The 17,727-nt window shown below is 34.7% G+C and overlaps 1 protein-coding gene across 5 annotated transcripts in view; it reads right to left on the bottom strand.

Moving 5' to 3' along the window:
• Nucleotides 1-17,727, bottom strand: part of LOC135130174 (uncharacterized) — a 90,791-nt gene that overhangs the window by 7,384 nt on the left and 65,680 nt on the right. For all 5 annotated transcript variants that reach the window (XM_064057528.1, XM_064057525.1, XM_064057526.1 and 2 more), the window contains 4 exons: nucleotides 13,368-13,785; nucleotides 13,201-13,315; nucleotides 9,726-9,941; nucleotides 1,192-1,255 (listed from right to left, as the gene is read on the bottom strand). In XM_064057528.1, the coding sequence (XP_063913598.1) occupies nucleotides 1,192-1,255; nucleotides 9,726-9,941; nucleotides 13,201-13,315; nucleotides 13,368-13,785 (813 nt within the window). The remainder of the gene's footprint in view (nucleotides 1-1,191; nucleotides 1,256-9,725; nucleotides 9,942-13,200; nucleotides 13,316-13,367; nucleotides 13,786-17,727) is intronic.

Here is a 17,727-nt window from a genome sequence, read left to right as displayed (position 1 = left end):
TATTTCAGGGACGAAGGAAGTTCTGTCGAAATAACTTTCCACTAATTTTTCTACTTAAGTCTTTCGTAACACGTCCCTTCTTCAATGTTGATAAAATATTATTGTTTTACTCCCTAGCCTTTTTGTATATAACATGTCTTCTTTTCTCATACCCTCTTCCTCCTGCCCCTACCACTTCTAGTCATTGGTGACACCTTGAAGGAAATATTTCCTCTAAATTTGTCAAACAGAAAAAAGAACAAAATATAATGTAGTGTTACATTATATTCATAAAACGAGCAAGAATCGAGAAACTTTAATAAAGAGGTTGTCTTAAAAAATGCAAAGGAGATATAAATACTTAGATGTTAACACAAATATAATTTATTCTATTTTAGAACCATAATCTTATTTGTAGGCACCCAAATGCGGGCTTAAATTGGCCTTTTTAGCACTAATCAATTAATTATTCAAACATGCTTCAAAATTCAACGTTTTTCTTAAGTTGGAAAAATAATATTTTATCAAATCATTACCTGACCGACTTCGAATTCTTCTAAACTTTCGTTTGAATAAAGGTTTTCCGCTTCTTTAATTTACATTTTGAAAAACGAATTATCAAATAATCAACGTGGTATCCATAACAACACCAAAATAATAGCCAGCTATGTATTAAAATTCGCATCGGCACAATTCACACAGTCTTGCCGAAAATACTCAATATTCCGTTAAAAATAGTTTAGAAACTAAAATAGAATAAAACGTTGTATGTACCACGTGCCACAATCTCCCTAATTATGCTCTTAATACATAAATAACTATTACTTCACGTTTCAAAGCTGTTGTTTAATTTTTTTAGGTACTGCAGATTACAGTGCTACACTTACCATCGCAATATGATAATAAAATAAAAATAAAAATAAAAATAGAACACGATCATAAATCAGTTGGAAATATAAAATATGTTTTATTTCGAATTACCAAGCTATCACAAGAACAATAACAACAGCAACAAAACTAACTAATCGATAACTAGAAAACAAAACAAATATAACTTATAAATCAAAAATTTAAATTGACATTGTCGTTAAAATTAAGTAACGGATTTTTTACAAAATTTTTTGTAGAATTTCTTGGTGTGTACAAACTTCTCGGTAGGCTGAAATATGTGTATCTTGCTTCCAACTGATCAATGCGGTTCGATAAACTTACCTCATCAGGTTTTGTTCTTCCTGACGGTAAACCAGCTTGCTTGGTATAATAGTCTCTTCCATATCTGCAATTGTTAAAGAAATTTAAATAATTGGGATTTTAACTAAAGTTTCTAGTGTGCTTTATGGTTATGATAATAATTGATAGTATGGTCGAACTAATCGAATTTGATGGCGTAATGATCCAGACAATGAGCATATACTTTTTAAACAGGTTGCTATCAATATGTGTGGGTAGATAATTGTGCCAAAAGTAACTAACCAAAAAAAAAAACATAATTATCATTATTGTAAAATATTTTTGCATTACCGTTATCACATTTTTATCAAATTATGCATGCAGTTGTTAAAATTTTTGTTTTTTTTTCCATAATGAATTTTTCTAAACGAATTAATAATTTTAAATCCATTTGCTCATAAAGCTTTATACTATTGACCGGAATGTTAATTATATTTCTCGTCAATCGGTGAAAAAGCACCACCTCTTTGCACCCCCGTTTCTGACTATCTGTCTGCCGTCTATCCGAATTTTTATTCTTGACCCATAGAATATGAAAAATTAGATCTCCCGTTTCAGTCTGTCTGCGCCTGTCCAGGTTTTTGTTAGACAGATAATCTCCAAAACAACTTATGACCTATCGTTGTCAAATTTTGTATGTATGTTATGAATGTCTTGTAGATGGTAAAACGCTAACCAAAATTTGCCCAATCTCCCTATCAATATGATGACACCTTCTCAAAATTTTTCATTGTAAGCAAGATTTAAATTTTACAAAATAACATACCCCTATACTTGTTTTATTGATCAAATCTCTAGAACGGTACACCTCAGTGTTTTATTCTTAGTATTACACTGCATGTGTCGGAATTGATATTATACATGCCTTTGGTGAAATAATCTTGACCCAAACATTTTCAAATGGGAAACCTCACCAATACATTAAAAATATAGTTTTGCCAATTTTTTTTTATGAGGACTCCTCTAAGTTAAAATAAAGATATGCATGTAATGTTAAAGTAGATGTAAAGAAGTGTGTTATGCGTATGTTTTAAATGAGTTTTACCGTTAAAAAATTTTGGATGACGTCATCATCATTTTTGCCAGGAGACGTGTATCAGTTTAGATAGTTGCAGTGTAATAGTAACAATAACAATATATAGTTTGCAAATTTTCGGGAATATGGAGTAAGCCGTTCTAATACATAAAAATAAATTGACTCACTATTTTTTTTGAGTCACCCTGTATAAGAAATCCGAAAAAAATATGAATGCAATGATAAATCACAAGTATAGACTTGTACATTTTTGAAAGAAGGATCGACGGACTCAATTACAATACTTCCTTCGCTAGAACAAGAATATTTCCTGCAACGATGAACGAATTTAGTTTCGTTATGAATACATATACAATTTTATCTTCAGTTATCTAAAATCTAAGAGATCCCCTTTGATTGATTGTTTTCGAAGTAACCTATTTGTTGATGAGATAATTTTCACTGACGTTATTTCAATAGCGAATGAAAATATTTAATGGTTATATTGACCAATGTATTGGGTTTAAAAGTACCTCAGTATTTTTGTTTTCAATCTGATGTTGTTAATCCATCCTATAAATAAGTTTTACACCGTTAAGTACGCAAGTGTAGTCGGTTATATAAGTAACATGTAATTACAATATTAAAATATAGTACTGATGTCTATATCTCCACAACTCACCTGTGATTGCGATATCTTTGTCTGTCTGCGTCTAAAATATCCACAATTCTGCTCATGTTCTTAGATGTAAATATATATTTTGCACGAACTGTAACGACACAATCTAATGTACTCAATTTATTGTTTTGTGAACATTCAGTTGTTATCAACTTAAAATTATTATTTTTGATAACTGTGTGATAAAATAGTTAATTTCAAAATATTTCACAAGTATCTCTTTATCAATATAAAATGTTATGAAATTTAATTTACAGGGATAGGTATAGAGTGTGTATCTTATCTTTTGGTTCATCGATTAAGAAAAAAAAACGTATTATTTGTTGTACATCATTTGTATTAGTATATTAAGTATTAAGAACGGTAAGGGGTGTAGTAAACCCCCTTAACGTTCGTGATGCTTATACTATTTTTTGTACGACCATCAAAAGATTTGCGTCTTTTTATCAAATTCATAAATTGAAAGAATTTATATCAAACATCAACAATGTCGTTTTTTAATTTAAAATTTGTTACTATGGTTTCGATTAACATAAACAACAATTTTAAAAATCAGTTTCCATTTTGACCGCTGTCGATTTAGATTTGATCTGGCTTGATTTCGAGTTAATTTTCTTTCCGCGACTATTAGTGAGTGCTTTATTTGCTTAAAATATCAATCATGAGTGATTCTGAAAGCGAAAATGTCGAAGTCGAACACGCATGGAATTTAAAATAAAAAAAATCTTGAATGCATGATTACTTACCGTTCAGCTGAACAGTAAGTAATTTACTTACCGTTCGCCTCTTATAGTTGTTAGTCGTAGCAACCCGTAAACTGAACTTACTGCTATGGAAACCTATACGGTAAACGATCGAAAAAGCAATGGTCGTACAAAAACTTATATTACCTTCCTGTGTTTGTGGAGTGAGATTTTATTACTCTAAATTGTGGGGAATAATGAAGACAATACAGTTTTGTAGTATGTTTTCAAAAGTTTTAGATCTGATATCAGTTTTTGCTTCCCGAGTGTAAACTAAGGAGGTAAGTATTGTAGTCGAGTCCATCAAACGACTGTCTGTCTGTTTGTCTGTCTCTCTTTCTGTCGGTCTGTCTGTCTTTCTGTCTATCTGTCTGTATGTCTCTCCGGCTAGCTGTCCTCCCAACAATATGATGATCTCAGGTGAAAATTGTACGTAGTAAATGAGTTTTAAATAGTATAAAATAATTTAGTTCTACAAGTATAGTCTATGAATAAGTGTTGTTTTACCCGAGACATCCAGATTTTTGAAAAAAATATAATTAATTCGTATAAATGACTTATTTTTAATGATTTTCTGGTTATATCATGGAGGTAGAGTAAGAGGAGGGAAGATAGTTTGAAAAAGGGCCTGACACTGGGCTTTCGACTGGGATCATAAATGGCCCTTCCAGCTCCTCCGAGAAACTGGTTGTTCCAATGGCGTACTCGAACACGCTTGTTGAGAGCCTGGACATACGATACAAAAATTAACATGTAGCAAGTTAATGGTATCGATTAAGTATATATATGTAGGGTCGCTGGAATGTATGGAAACGATCAAATATTTTGATAACCAATTGTACAAATCAACTGAAATTAGGTACAGGGGTACAAGAAGTAGTAGGGGCAAGTGGTACATAGTGGGACGCGGTACATAGTGAGATTTCTTGTATAACACAAAATTTAATCGAAGCAGTGCAACTAGAATTTTAAGATTCAGTTCTACAACATCCTAGTAAACGTGGGTGATAACGCAGTGGTTGCCATTTAAAAGTATTTTTGTGATACACCAACTGATTTCGGTAAGAACTGTTCTGTGTGTGGTTACGAGAAACATGTTGATGGGCGTATTTTTGTTCAATATACATGAAATTCTTGCAATTTTTCGCCATAGCTTCAAAAACATGAATCTAAGCTAGTGCATGTGTTGCAATTCATAAGAGCCCTATCACTTTAATAAAATCGTACCTGATTTACATTTATGCATGACAGTATTTACTGGGACAGTCTGGTATATAGTGGGACAATTATACTTAACTTAAGCGTTGTATCATATATAACTCTGAAAAAAAAAATGTTGGTAGGAGTCCAATATGCCCAAATATCCAAGGAGAAGTATGGCAAAAAGGTTTCTCGAAAGTCAATTGAGAAAATACGTAATGCCGTCCATGAGGTATTTCAAGAAATATGACTATACGACAAGCAGCAAACCAGTATGAAGTTAGTAAATCTGCTCTTCATAGGAAAATTACGAAATATAAAAGTTTGGAAGATGAAGACAAGGAGAGATTTAATTTTTCCCGAGAACATGGTTTGAAATGCGTTTTTACTACGGAGGAAGAAACTCTTCTAAGACAATATTTGATTGAAGGTGCGCAAATGTGCTATGGTTTGACACTCAAATCAACTCGGGAATTGGCCTATAGATTTGCCATAGCAAATGGAAAAAATGTGCCACAATCATGGGAAAAAAATAAAATGGCTGGAGTGGAATGGGCTCACTGTTTTCGAAAACGAAATCCCGATCTTGCACTTCGTACTCCAGAGGCGACTAGTTTGAGTAGAGCGACTAGTTTCAATAAACATAATATTGGGCAATTTTTTACCAATTTACGGGAAGTGTTGGGCAAATTTAATTTTCAACCAACACAAATCTTCAATTGTGATGAAACAGGTATTACAACTGTACACAGACCCCCTAAAATACTAGCATCATCTGCCCAACGACAAGTTGGGAAAGTTACTAGAAAGAATACAAGAAAAGGGCAGAAAGAAAGCGCAGTCAACAATTATTTTAACTGATACACCAGTTAAAAAGAAAATTGAAGAGGAACATCGAATAAGATTATTAAAACAAACGAAGAAGTTGCAACCTAATAAGGTAAAGAAGAAGGTATTTGAGGAAAGTTCAGATTCTGAAGACGTGAATGAATAGGAGTTTGCGAATGATTCTACAGACATGGAGAGTTTTACAGAAGAAGAAGATTTCAATAACAATTTAGATGAAGTTTTGGTAGAAGATTACATTTTGGTTAAATATGCTACAAAAAAGACTGTTCGGCACTACGTTGGACAAGTAAAGGCAATACGAAATGAGGAGTTTGAAGTAAGATTTAAAAAAAAATTACTTGGTTCTAAATTTGTTTTTCCTGACAAAGATGACGAAGACTTCGTTGACAAGGAAAACATAATTCTAAAATTGCCCAAACCATTTGTGTCCGGTGCGACGCAGAGTTCGATCCGACAACTTTCGTTCAATTTAGATCTTAGTCAATACAACCTTTTGTAACTTATATGTTCCTTGTACATTACTAAAAATATATATTATTCTTATAAACTTTTTGTGTGAGTAGATTTGTTCATAATGAGTTGCGTTTGAATAGTCCCAGTATATACACTGTCGTTTCCCACTGTATACCACCCGGTGGTTTATTATGGGACAAATGGTACATAGTGGTATAACTTTTTTTTTACGTTAAAAAATTTGTTTTTTAAATTTTGGGGGTTGATTACATTACCCGACACCGTTTACCTAACAGTAAAACAATATATGATTTGAAAAAATCTAAATTTGCCAAAATTATGAAGAAAAGTTTTTTTACGTCCCATCTCGTACCACTTGCCCCTACTCTAATTACTTGTTAAAAAAAATTTTTTTTGTTTCACTTATTTTCGAGATTCAAGGCCAACTTGATTTTTTTTTAACGGTGCTATCGTATAATTAATGCATTTCTGAATACAGCTTTATTTTCTGAATTCATTGATATAGCACAATCATACTTTTAATTGAAATGGCTAAATCAATTAGGCTGCCGAAGAACCGACGTTCTACAACCGAGCCCGACCAGATGCACTAGGTGATGTCCTGGACGTTGCTCTTGTCAAGAATCTCCGACACGAAGTGGACGTCACCGTCGTCACCGAGCTCCACTCTGACCACCTCCCGGTGATTATGCGCATCGGGAACGAACCCAGCGATCCCGCGGCCAACATAATCACGACCACGGACTGGACGAAATTCGCCGAACACATCAAGGACAACTTTGGTGAATTCGTAACGAATTTCCAAGACAGCGAGCAAGTCAAAAGAGCAACTCTGGAACACGAGAATCGTATCCGGGCCTCCATCGACGCCCTGTGCGAACATTCACACGGCCCGCGATACACAGCGTATCGCGAACCTCATCAGGGAAAAAAACAGAGCCAGACGAACTGCAGGACGAACCGGAGAACAAGCCGACCGAACTGCAGCGAACCACCTCCAATGGGAAGTCCGGCAAGCACTGCTCAATCTTAGGAACGAGCAGTGGGAACAAAGACTAGAATCCCTCAACACCGTGACCAGAGACCACTTCCACCGATTCACAGCGCCAACAACGGCATCGTCTTCACAGATGAGGACAAAGCCGCCGCCTTCGCTCACAGTCTGGAAAACCAATGCCTGACGAACATCGACCCTGCCAGGCCAGATGGCATCCCGAACAAAGCATTGAAGAACCTCTCCGACGAAGCCATCGTCGCACTACCAGGTATCATTAGTGCAATGTTCAAATTTCGATTCTTTCCAGTTAGGTGGAAAGAAGCCCACGTCATCTTCATCCCGAAACCCGGTAAAAACCACATTTTTCCGGAAAACCACCGCCCCATCAGCCTCCTCTCGTCCGTGGGGAAAATCGCTGAGCGAGTGATTCGGAAACGACTAGCCGAGATCGTCAACGATCTCATCATCCCCATCATCCCCAATGAACAGTTCGGCTTTCGCCCCCAACACTCCACCTCCGATCAACTCCTCCGAGTAGTAGAATTCGCCGCAAAATCAACTGAATGGAAACAATTGACTGGCGCGGTCTTTCTCGACGTTGCCAAAGCCTTCGATATCGTTTGGCATGATGTATTTGTTTACAAGCTTCATCTGGCAGGCGTGCCGCTGGCGATGGTGCAGCTCATTCAATCCTTTTTGGATGACCGCACGTTTAAAGCACGCATTGGTCACGCTTTATCTGCGGAACATCCAATTAGCGCCGGAGTCCCCCAGGGCTCGGCGCTTTCCCCGCTCCTGTATGCGGTTTTTACCGCGGACATACCCAAACCCCCTCGAACTAGCCTTGCCATCTACGCAGACGACACGGTTATCCTTGCACGCTCCAAATCGCCGCATCTCGTAACCTCCTACTTACAGGGAGCCGTCGAAGTGCTGGAGGAGTGGTGCAAATGTTGGCTCAATACAGTCAATCCAGAAAAGAGCACAGCGCTTCTTATCTCGAAAAGACGTATTGGGCCAGCAGGAAATGTCACGATGTTTAAACGGGTTATTCCTTGGCGGGGCCAAGCAAAATACCTAGGTGTCATCATTGACAAAAGCCTGACTTTTATCCCTCATATTGACTACATCGTAGCCAATACGAACAAGATAAAGGGTTCGTTGTCTGCGCTAATCGGCAGGCGCAGTAAATTGTCGATCAGGAACAAGTTGTTGCTGTATCGCAAAATCATTCGCCCCACCATGTCCTATGCTTCAGTGGCCTGGAGCTACCAACCGTCCAAATCACAGTTCCACCGTCTGGAAGTCGTCCAGACAAAAACCTTCCGACAGGTTTTCAAAGCCCTGGTTCGTCAGAAACGCCCAACTGCTCCGAGAGGACAGCCTCCCGCCGCTGAAGGAGTTCCTGCACGAAATCGCCCTGCGATCCTTCAGAAAAGCTGAAAAACACCCCAACTCCCTGGTGCGAGAAGCCGTCGACTACGAGATTCTGTTGACAGAGGCTACATTAACACCTACTAGGGCGGCCACTGTTTTTCGACTCATGTGAGGGTCCTTTTCCACCATTCCTAAGACTTGGTTTTTTAATTGGTGTCCAACTCTCTCGTAACGACATTTACAGCTTTTTTAAAGATTTTCTTGGTAGGTGCTCTTTTCTGCGGATAATGTTCCGCATACATTCTAGCTGCCAAAGAAGCGTTCTTCCTACATTCCCCATAAATGAGAATCAGATCCGTTTTATCGTTATTTGAATACATTTCAAATGCTGACAAACAGTGACAAATTTCTAACGCACGGATAACTATGTTTAGCGCTATTTGAAATTTAAAAGAGGCATCCAAGTAAATTTTGATACACAGAAAAGATATGAAAGAAGCTATTCACGTGTTTATTTTCTACATAAATACCCACACTTTTAAATAAAATGCAAAAATGTTAACATTGTCCTAATGGAGTTTCACGGCGCTTGTCAAACGCTGGGTTCCCGCCACAGCGTGACGTCACGTGTTAGTGGCTAATTACAGATCAAGCAAGTACGAGTGTATACGCAATATAATTTGGTTCCACAGAGAGACAGAGAGGTCCGATATATTGCTCTGCCGTAGTGTTTTCGAACTCTTTTGAGGTCAGTTAGTAATATAGTATTATTAGATATATGGACAAATTGCTAATTTTTGCACTTCGTACTAATTTTTAAGGTTTGACCATTTTAACTATTTTTTTTTATGCGTAAAAAATATACGCATATCATATCATAAGCTACACTGGTAAAAATTTCGTTTGAGAAAACATGTAAAGTTTAGTGAAGTAAAAAGTTATTGGTTAACATTTGTTCATCTAGATCTGAGCTTAAGAAAAACTACTTACAAAATTTTAGTGTATAATATGAATAATCGAAAAATACGTAAAACTCAAATAACTCTACTTTTATGAATTTCGTAAAAAATAGTACTAATCCCTTCTGAGTCGAAGTCTAAGTTAAATTTGCTTAACAAAAATGGTTTAGTATTCAGTAGATATGCACTTATTTATTCAAATTCATTATTAGCAAATACTTACCTCTGATTTGTTTCAATCCTTTTTTGAATATTCTCTGATGAATATGGATTGTTTGGAATGGTAACAGGATGATTCCATTTTTCTTTGTCTTTTTGGCTGTAACTTCCTTGAAAAACTGACAAATCAGTTTTATTCCTGCTTGGATCTTTCAGCGGTTCTTGTGCAATTTGATTATCGATATGAGAGTGTTCCAGCCCCAGTGACGATGGTACCTGCCTGAAAAAACAAGTTCTTACATTATGAAAAATGGTATAAGTATCTCTTTTCACCAATACATACATACACATCAGTTACATTTTTTTCTATCAGTGTTAAGACAAATATCATACATACTGTAATATCCCGATTCGAATTTAAATTGCGCGCAAAAAAATTGACAACGTCGCGAAATCACCTCACCAAAAACGCCAAACTTGGACATTCCGACCGCATTTTCTGTTTATTTCTCATGTGTTTGTTTTTGTTGTGTAAGGGAAATCGATTCACGATATAAGTTCCTGAATTAGATTTGGAATGTCCAGCAATTTGAATTACTGCATAATTTAATCTAATCTAAATTCTTTGTTGATTGAATTGTTGATAAAGTGTGGCATAATTTAATCTCACGTAAATTCTTTGTTTGAATTGTTGATAAAGTGTGGCATAATTTAATATCACCTAAATTCTTTGTTTGAATCGTTAATAAAGTGTGGCATAATTTAATCTAACGTACATTCTTTGTTTGAATTTATTGATAGTGTGACATATGTAAATTCTTTGTTTGAATTACTGTTAAAGTGTCGCATAATTTAATCTCATGTAAATTCTCTGTTTAAACTGTTAATAAAGTGTCGCATAATTTAACCTCCTGTAAATTCTTTGTTGATTGAAATTCCTGACTATGACGTAATTAGTCCGCATGGCGAGAGCGAAATACGTTTCTGCGATTTTAGCATTATCCAAAAATGTTGGAAGTAAATGTCAGGGAAGACTCAGGTCCGCGTGAATCGCGTAGCTTGTTAATAGCTTTTTGCGAAGAATGAGTAGAGAGTATCGTCATGCTCATGCTCAAAAAAAATTGATGAAAACGCGGAGTATGCTTTGTCTGTGTTTCAGAGTAGAATCACCGTGGGGGGGGTGAGAAAACGAAGGGTTTAAATTCCGCTCTCGTTACGGCCTCCTTACAGCACGCCCGTCGTTCCACGACTACTCATTTTGTTTAATTTGTTTTCTGCGTCTTTTAATTTGTTATTTCATCATTTTAATTTGTTGTTGCGTCATTTTTAATTCAATTTATCTGTCCGTCTGTCTGTAAGTATTGTAATCGAGTTCGTCAACCGACTCTCTATTTTTACGTTTTCTCGACCTGTCATAACCTCTACAGAACGAAGAAATAGGTCTCCCGTTCCAGTCTATCTGAACGTCTGTCTGCCGTCTTGGATTTTTATTAGACAGATCATGTCCGAAAGTACTGGGCCAATTGTTGTCAAATTTTGTATTTATATCAGAGATGTCATGTAGATGGTAAAACGCTAACCAAAATTGATCTAATCATCCCCACGAATATTGTGATAACGTCACTTCAAAATTCTACATAGTAAATGGGTATAAAATAACATAGACCTACACATCTAGTTTATCACGCCGTGTTGAGTTTTTATTCGAAACGTCCATATTTTTGGAAAAAAAATCATAATTATAAAACATTTTGCAATTTAATTTTGAATTTGTAAAACCTAATTCTTTGAAATCTTCCAGAAGTTTTAAAGTTATGATAACCATGATAATTTTTTAATCAAAATATATTTACTTATCCCCTCCAAAAAAATTGATGACGTCAGCTCAATCATCTAAAATGTACAAAATATGATGAGTCTGTACTTGTGATTTATCATTCCATTCAGATTTTTTGGATTTGCTTATACAAGGTGACTCAAAAAAAATTAATGAATGTTTGAATTTAGTTTATTGATTTAATAAAGAACTACAACACCGAATCCTTTGAAACCTTGGAGATGGGTTAAGGTTATCATAAGCATGGTAAATTTTTTATCACAATGTATTTGCTCATTAATTAAAAAAATTGATTACGGCATTTCAAAATTTTGCCTAATAAATCCTATCTAAAATGTGCAAACTATGATCAATCTATATTTAGAATTTATCACTGCATTCATATTTTTTAGATTTGCTTATACAGGGTTGATTTTATTTATTTTATTGTAAACATGGTAAATTGTTGTTGTTTATTCCCTTTAAAAAATTGATGACGTTATCTCAAAATTTTGCTGAATAAATTCTACCCAAAATGTGCAAAATATATATGATGAATTTTTACTTGTGGTTCATCATTGCATTGATATTTTTTCTTAATCAAATTAAAAACGAGTCACCCGATTTTCCCGAAAATGTGAAAATACAAATGTCTTTAAAAAATTATAGTAATGATATTCAGAACATTTTGTCGATTGTAGCTCACTACTTAATAGTTTTGATCCTCTATTTTGAGGGGACGAACTCATTCAAATCAAACTAATTTCTACGTGACATTCTTCCGATGTATAAACATAAACACTTTCAATTTTTTTTTATCGAGGATAACCTAAGGACGTACAGTAAGGGAGTCCGTCGGGCAATTTAGTACTTTCATATTTTCTCGATATTTCATAACCCCTAGACAAGGCTGTAGTTAGGAGGAGGCTAAGGGATGCTGAGCCTCCCCTAGATCTAGACAAGTTATAATTAACCAGATGTAAAATACTACTTCGAAAATCAAAATAAAATGTAATAAGCGGAAGTCAGAGCAATAAAATAGTCTGGACCGTCGGCATTGTGAACCGGTTATTGCAATTTGTAGAAAATATGTTTTAGTTTAGTTTAATGTGGATGACATTAACACAACACAACAAAACTCAAATTTTGTAATAGAAAAACTCACTTGTAACACACGGTTAGCACGTTTCTTTACCTTTACTCAAACATTGGATACATATTTTTATTTTAGCCATAAAATGGTTGCCATAAAAAACAAAATTCTCAAAATCAAATCTTTTAATTTTTCGAAAGAGTTGGATTTGACAGTTGTACTTTATGGGCGAGGGAAATTCTGTCGAAGTAATCTTCGACCAATTTTTTAAAATCATGTTTGTAGTTTTATCTTTTTTTATATAAGTATCAAACTGTTAGGAGCGTTTAATTATCACCTCTTCCCCCACATGCAGTTTAGTTCTTCCATTTCCAAGAGAATAAACAAACTGGGCAAGACAATATTCGCAAAAACCTAGTTTCTGGCACTATGATATATATAACTAATTTTGAAGAAGTTTAAAGATATTAATACAAAAAAAATGAGAATATTAGATTTTTTTTATATTTTGTTTTTAAACAATAAAGACAACATTTCAAATAAATGGATAAGGGAGCGTTCTTCCTAAATTTAGGTTTAATTTTGTGTTTTGTGAAATAAAACTTATTTTATATGAATTGAAATACTTACTGTGAGTTTGTTACTGATCTTCTGTACAGTGTGGTTGGGAGAGACGAAAATTTTTCTAAATATTCTGCATCTTTTTCGGCACTGAATGCAGAAATTAACGAAACGTCCTCTAAATCTATAAGATAATCATTTACAACATTTATAAAACAATATTAAACATTTCATACTTTCACTGATATCATCCCAATTAATGGTAATGATTTCATTATAGTCGTCTCTATCTTCTCGAACACCTGAATCAAAGGATGTTTCTTCTTCTGAGAGGATTTTTTTTACTGCTGAATCAACTATCAATTCTTGAATTTGAGAATTTACATTGACGTCATCAGAGTTTGCATCAGATAAATCTGAGGTATCATCGACTTCTTTATCACCTATCAAAACTTTAGCAGACGTTAATGAGTTCGGTACCAACATAGGTACAGGCACGGGTGAATTTGTCTCATAAATTTGAGGTTTCTGTAAATACCAGTTATGTTGATCGTTATTTAATCCAGAAGAGTAATTTTCATAGGAATAATCCACCTCATCATCCTCAACCTCACGTTCCACTTTAGACGGAATTTCTTCAATTCGTTGTTTAATCTAGAAAATTAACAAAAAACTAAATAAATATAAAGCAGCTGTCACTGGAAGTCTAAAATCATATTAATACGTTACTAAAAGTATATTGCGTCGGGATACAGAGATTGATAATAATAGTATATTAGGTATACGCCAAGGTAGTGAAGACAATCATTACATACCGAACGCAGATTAGAGCCCGAGACGCGAAGCGTGAGGTCTATAACGGTCTTCACTACCGTGGTGCATATAGTTTTTTTTTTCACTAGTAGCGCACTATAAAACACTGATTTGAAAAATTTTCAATTTATTAAAAGTATCATCAATCCAAACTGAAATACGTGTCCTTGACTATTTGTAAAAATGTTGATGGCGTCATCACAAAATTTTGAAATTGAAAAACTGAAAAAATTAACATTGAAAGCTAGAAAAGTTACATCTTGACAATTCGAATAAACGAAAAATCGAAAAAAATTTAATTGAAAAAACAAAAAATTATAAAATCGGAACATTGAAAAATTGAAAGATTGTAAAAATAAAGAAAATTAATGAAAACTCAAAACGAAAAATGGCAAATCGAAAATTTGAAGAAATAAAAAATTAAAGAATCGAAAAATTAAAAATGAAAACTCTAGAAATTTTAAATCGAAAAATTGCACAACTAAAATCAAAAGTTGGAAAGTTGAAAAACTGAAAAATTTACACTTGAAAACACCAAAATTTGCAAATCAAAAAACTGAAAGAACAAAAAATATCAAACATGAAGAATTGAAAAATTCAAGTCAAAAAACTGCGGAAGTGTTATTTACGCCATTATAGAGGTGATCAGAAAACAATAATCTCATTTTATTTTTATAATTTTTCAAAGAAGCGGGCTGTACTTCAGAGGCGAGGGAAGTTCTATCGAGATAACCTTCGACTAATTTTTACTTCCCCAGGGTAAGCAAAGCAAGTATTGTAATCAAGTCCGTCGGCCGACTCTCTACTTTTGCATTTTCTCGACCTATCATGACCCCTAGAGAGCGAAAAAATAGGTCTCTCGTTTCCGTCTGTTTGTCCGTCTGTCTGTCCATCTGTCCGTCTGTCTGCCGTCCCGGAATTTTATTAGACAGATAATCTCCGAAAGTACTGGACCGATTGTTGTGAAATTTTGTATTTATATTAGGAATATCATGTAGATGGTCAAACGCTAACCAAAATTTGTCTAATCATCCGCGCCACTAATGTGATGACGTCATTTCAAAATTGTACATAGTATATGGGTTTTAAATTGTATCAAATAACATAGTCTTACACATGTAGATTATGACTCCGAATTGAGATTTTACCCGAAACGTCCAGATTTTTGGAAAAAAAATCAAAATTAGGAAACAACATTTTGACATTTAATTTGGAATCTACAAAACCGAATGCTTTGAAATCTTGCAGATGGTTTACAGTTATGATAAGCATGATAAGTTTTTATTCAAAATATATTTACTTGTCCCCTCCAAAAAATTTATTACGTCACCGCAAATGTTTTCCGAATAAATCCTATCCAAAATGTAGAAAATATGATGAGTCTGTACTTGTAATTTATCATTCCATTGATATTTTTTGGAATTGCATATACAGGGTGACTAAAAAAAATAATGATTGCGTGAATATATTTTATTTATTTAATCAGGAACTACAAAACCGAATGCTTTGAAATCTTGCAGATGGTTTACAGTTATGATAAGCATGATAAGTTTTTATGCAAAATATATTCACTTGTCCCCTCCAAAAAATTGATTACGTCACCGCAAATGTTTTCCGAATAAATCCTATCCAAAATGTAGAAAATATGATGAGTCTGTACTTGTGATTTATCATTCGATTGATATTTTTTGGATTTGCATATACAGGGTGACTCAAAAAAATTAATGATTGCGTGAATATATTTTATTTATTTAATCAGGAACTACACAACCGATTGCTTTGAAATCCTGGAGATGTTTTACATTTATCATAGGCATGGCAAATTTTTGATCAAAATATATTTGCTCAACCCCTCCCTCCCCCCTAAAAAATTGGTCACGCCACCTCAAAATTTTTCTTAAATGTGCATTGGGCAAAGTATGATGAGTCTATAATTATGATTTATCACTGCATAAATATTTTTACTTCCCGAGCGTAAGCAAAGGAAGTATTGTAATCGAGTCCGTCGGCCGACTCTTTACTTTTACGTTTTCTCGATCTTTCAAGACCCCTAGAAGACGAAGAAATAGGTCTCTCATTTCCGTCTGTCTGTCCGTCTATCCGTCTGTCTGCCGTCCCGGATTTTTATTAGACAGATAATCTTCGAAAGTACTGGACCGATTGTTGTGAAATTTTGTACTTATATTAGGAATATCATGTAGATGGTAAAACGCTAACCAAAATTTGTCTAATCATCCCCACCACTAATGCGATGACGTCAGTTCAAAATTGTACATAGCAAATGGATTTTAAATTGTATAAAATAACATAGTCCTACACATATAGTTTACGACTCCGAATTGAGTTTTTATCTTAGATCATATAATAAATAGATACCAATACTCAAACTGAAAGCTGTGACTAGACATGAAGGCGGTGCGGTGGGACACTCAGTCAGTGAACAGATTAGCCAACCCCTCGTAATGACATTGTAAAATTTTATTGTATGCAACAGAAACGTTTCCACTATAATTTTCTTCACGATGCGTAACGTCGGTTGCGAGCCATTGGTCTGCCGTGGTCCATACGCAGCGCATAAATTTCAACCGCCTAGCCCTATTTTTTTTAGTATTACACTACAGCTATCCAAACTGACATACGTGTCCTTGCAAAAATGTGGATGACGTCATCGCAATTTTTTTTTAAAATGCTCCGCTACAAAAATGTAATGAGAAAAAAACCTAATAGGCATGCCGTCGTCACGTTTCCGACAGCGAGGGAAGTACTGTCTAAACTCTTTAGACTAATTATTTGTTTGATAGGGAACACAAACATAAATTTTAATTAATGTTCTATAATTACTAAATCAATTATGGGATTTTAAAAATGTAGAGATATGTTCACTACTGGATACCATCCCATTTATATATAACACAAATTTGATTTTTTAAACATATCTTTTGAGTGACCCGTAGACAAATCTTTACAAATATGAAAGGACGGTTAGCCTTTATACATTGTGCTCTAAACTGAATTCCAAATACGAAGAAAAGTCCTAATAATTTAACAAAAAAAAAAAAAAAACAAATACATATACATACAGGGTTAGTCACGAGAGAATTACTTCTGAAAATAATTTTTACGCAACCCAAAATACTAATACCCTGTACCACTTGATATTATCTAGATTTAAAATGAAATGCCTAATCCATGATTGCTTTGACTTTGGCAGTGTCACTTTGACGTTAATTAATTTTTAACTTTTTTTTTCATCGTTGACTCGCCTCTAGAGCCCCATTGGATCGACGACATACAGTCAGATCAATCTGGGCTATACTGAAGCCGTAAGTGCTCTACCAATGTTGTTCGCCGCCAATGTGCATCTGTTAATTCGCCATTTCTGCGTCACCTAGAGCCTCTTCGAAGTGCAAATCTGCAACCTCTGGACTTCTTCGGCCATCCATTTACAAAAAAGCCGTAGCATCCCCCCAAAATGCCCAACATTTTCAACAGATTAGTAGTTAAATTATTTACTTACTTGTTTGAGTTTGTGTTGTAACCTTTGAATAAAATGCCGTAAAAGGAATTTTTAGAAATAATTTTCTCGTGATTAATCGGTTGTAAAAGATCAAGAGGCACACTGACAAATTTATTAGCGGCGCCGGAGGAGGTTTCCGACTGGCTGCGGTACCACCATGGACACTCGCGTAACCTCATTTTCCACAATTGTCAAAATGAGATTGCCAAACTCAAACCAATCATGGATTAAGCATTTCATTTTAAATTCAGTTAGTATCAAATGGT

This window comes from Zophobas morio, unplaced genomic scaffold (assembly GCF_036711695.1).
Source record: "Zophobas morio isolate AGI-343-1 ecotype UQ-CSIRO unplaced genomic scaffold, CSIRO_AGI_Zmor_V1 ptg000017l, whole genome shotgun sequence".
In the NCBI taxonomy this organism is placed as follows: domain Eukaryota; kingdom Metazoa; phylum Arthropoda; class Insecta; order Coleoptera; family Tenebrionidae; genus Zophobas; species Zophobas morio.
Note: the sequence above shows the minus strand (reverse complement) of the source record. Positions and strands in the feature narration are given on the sequence as shown.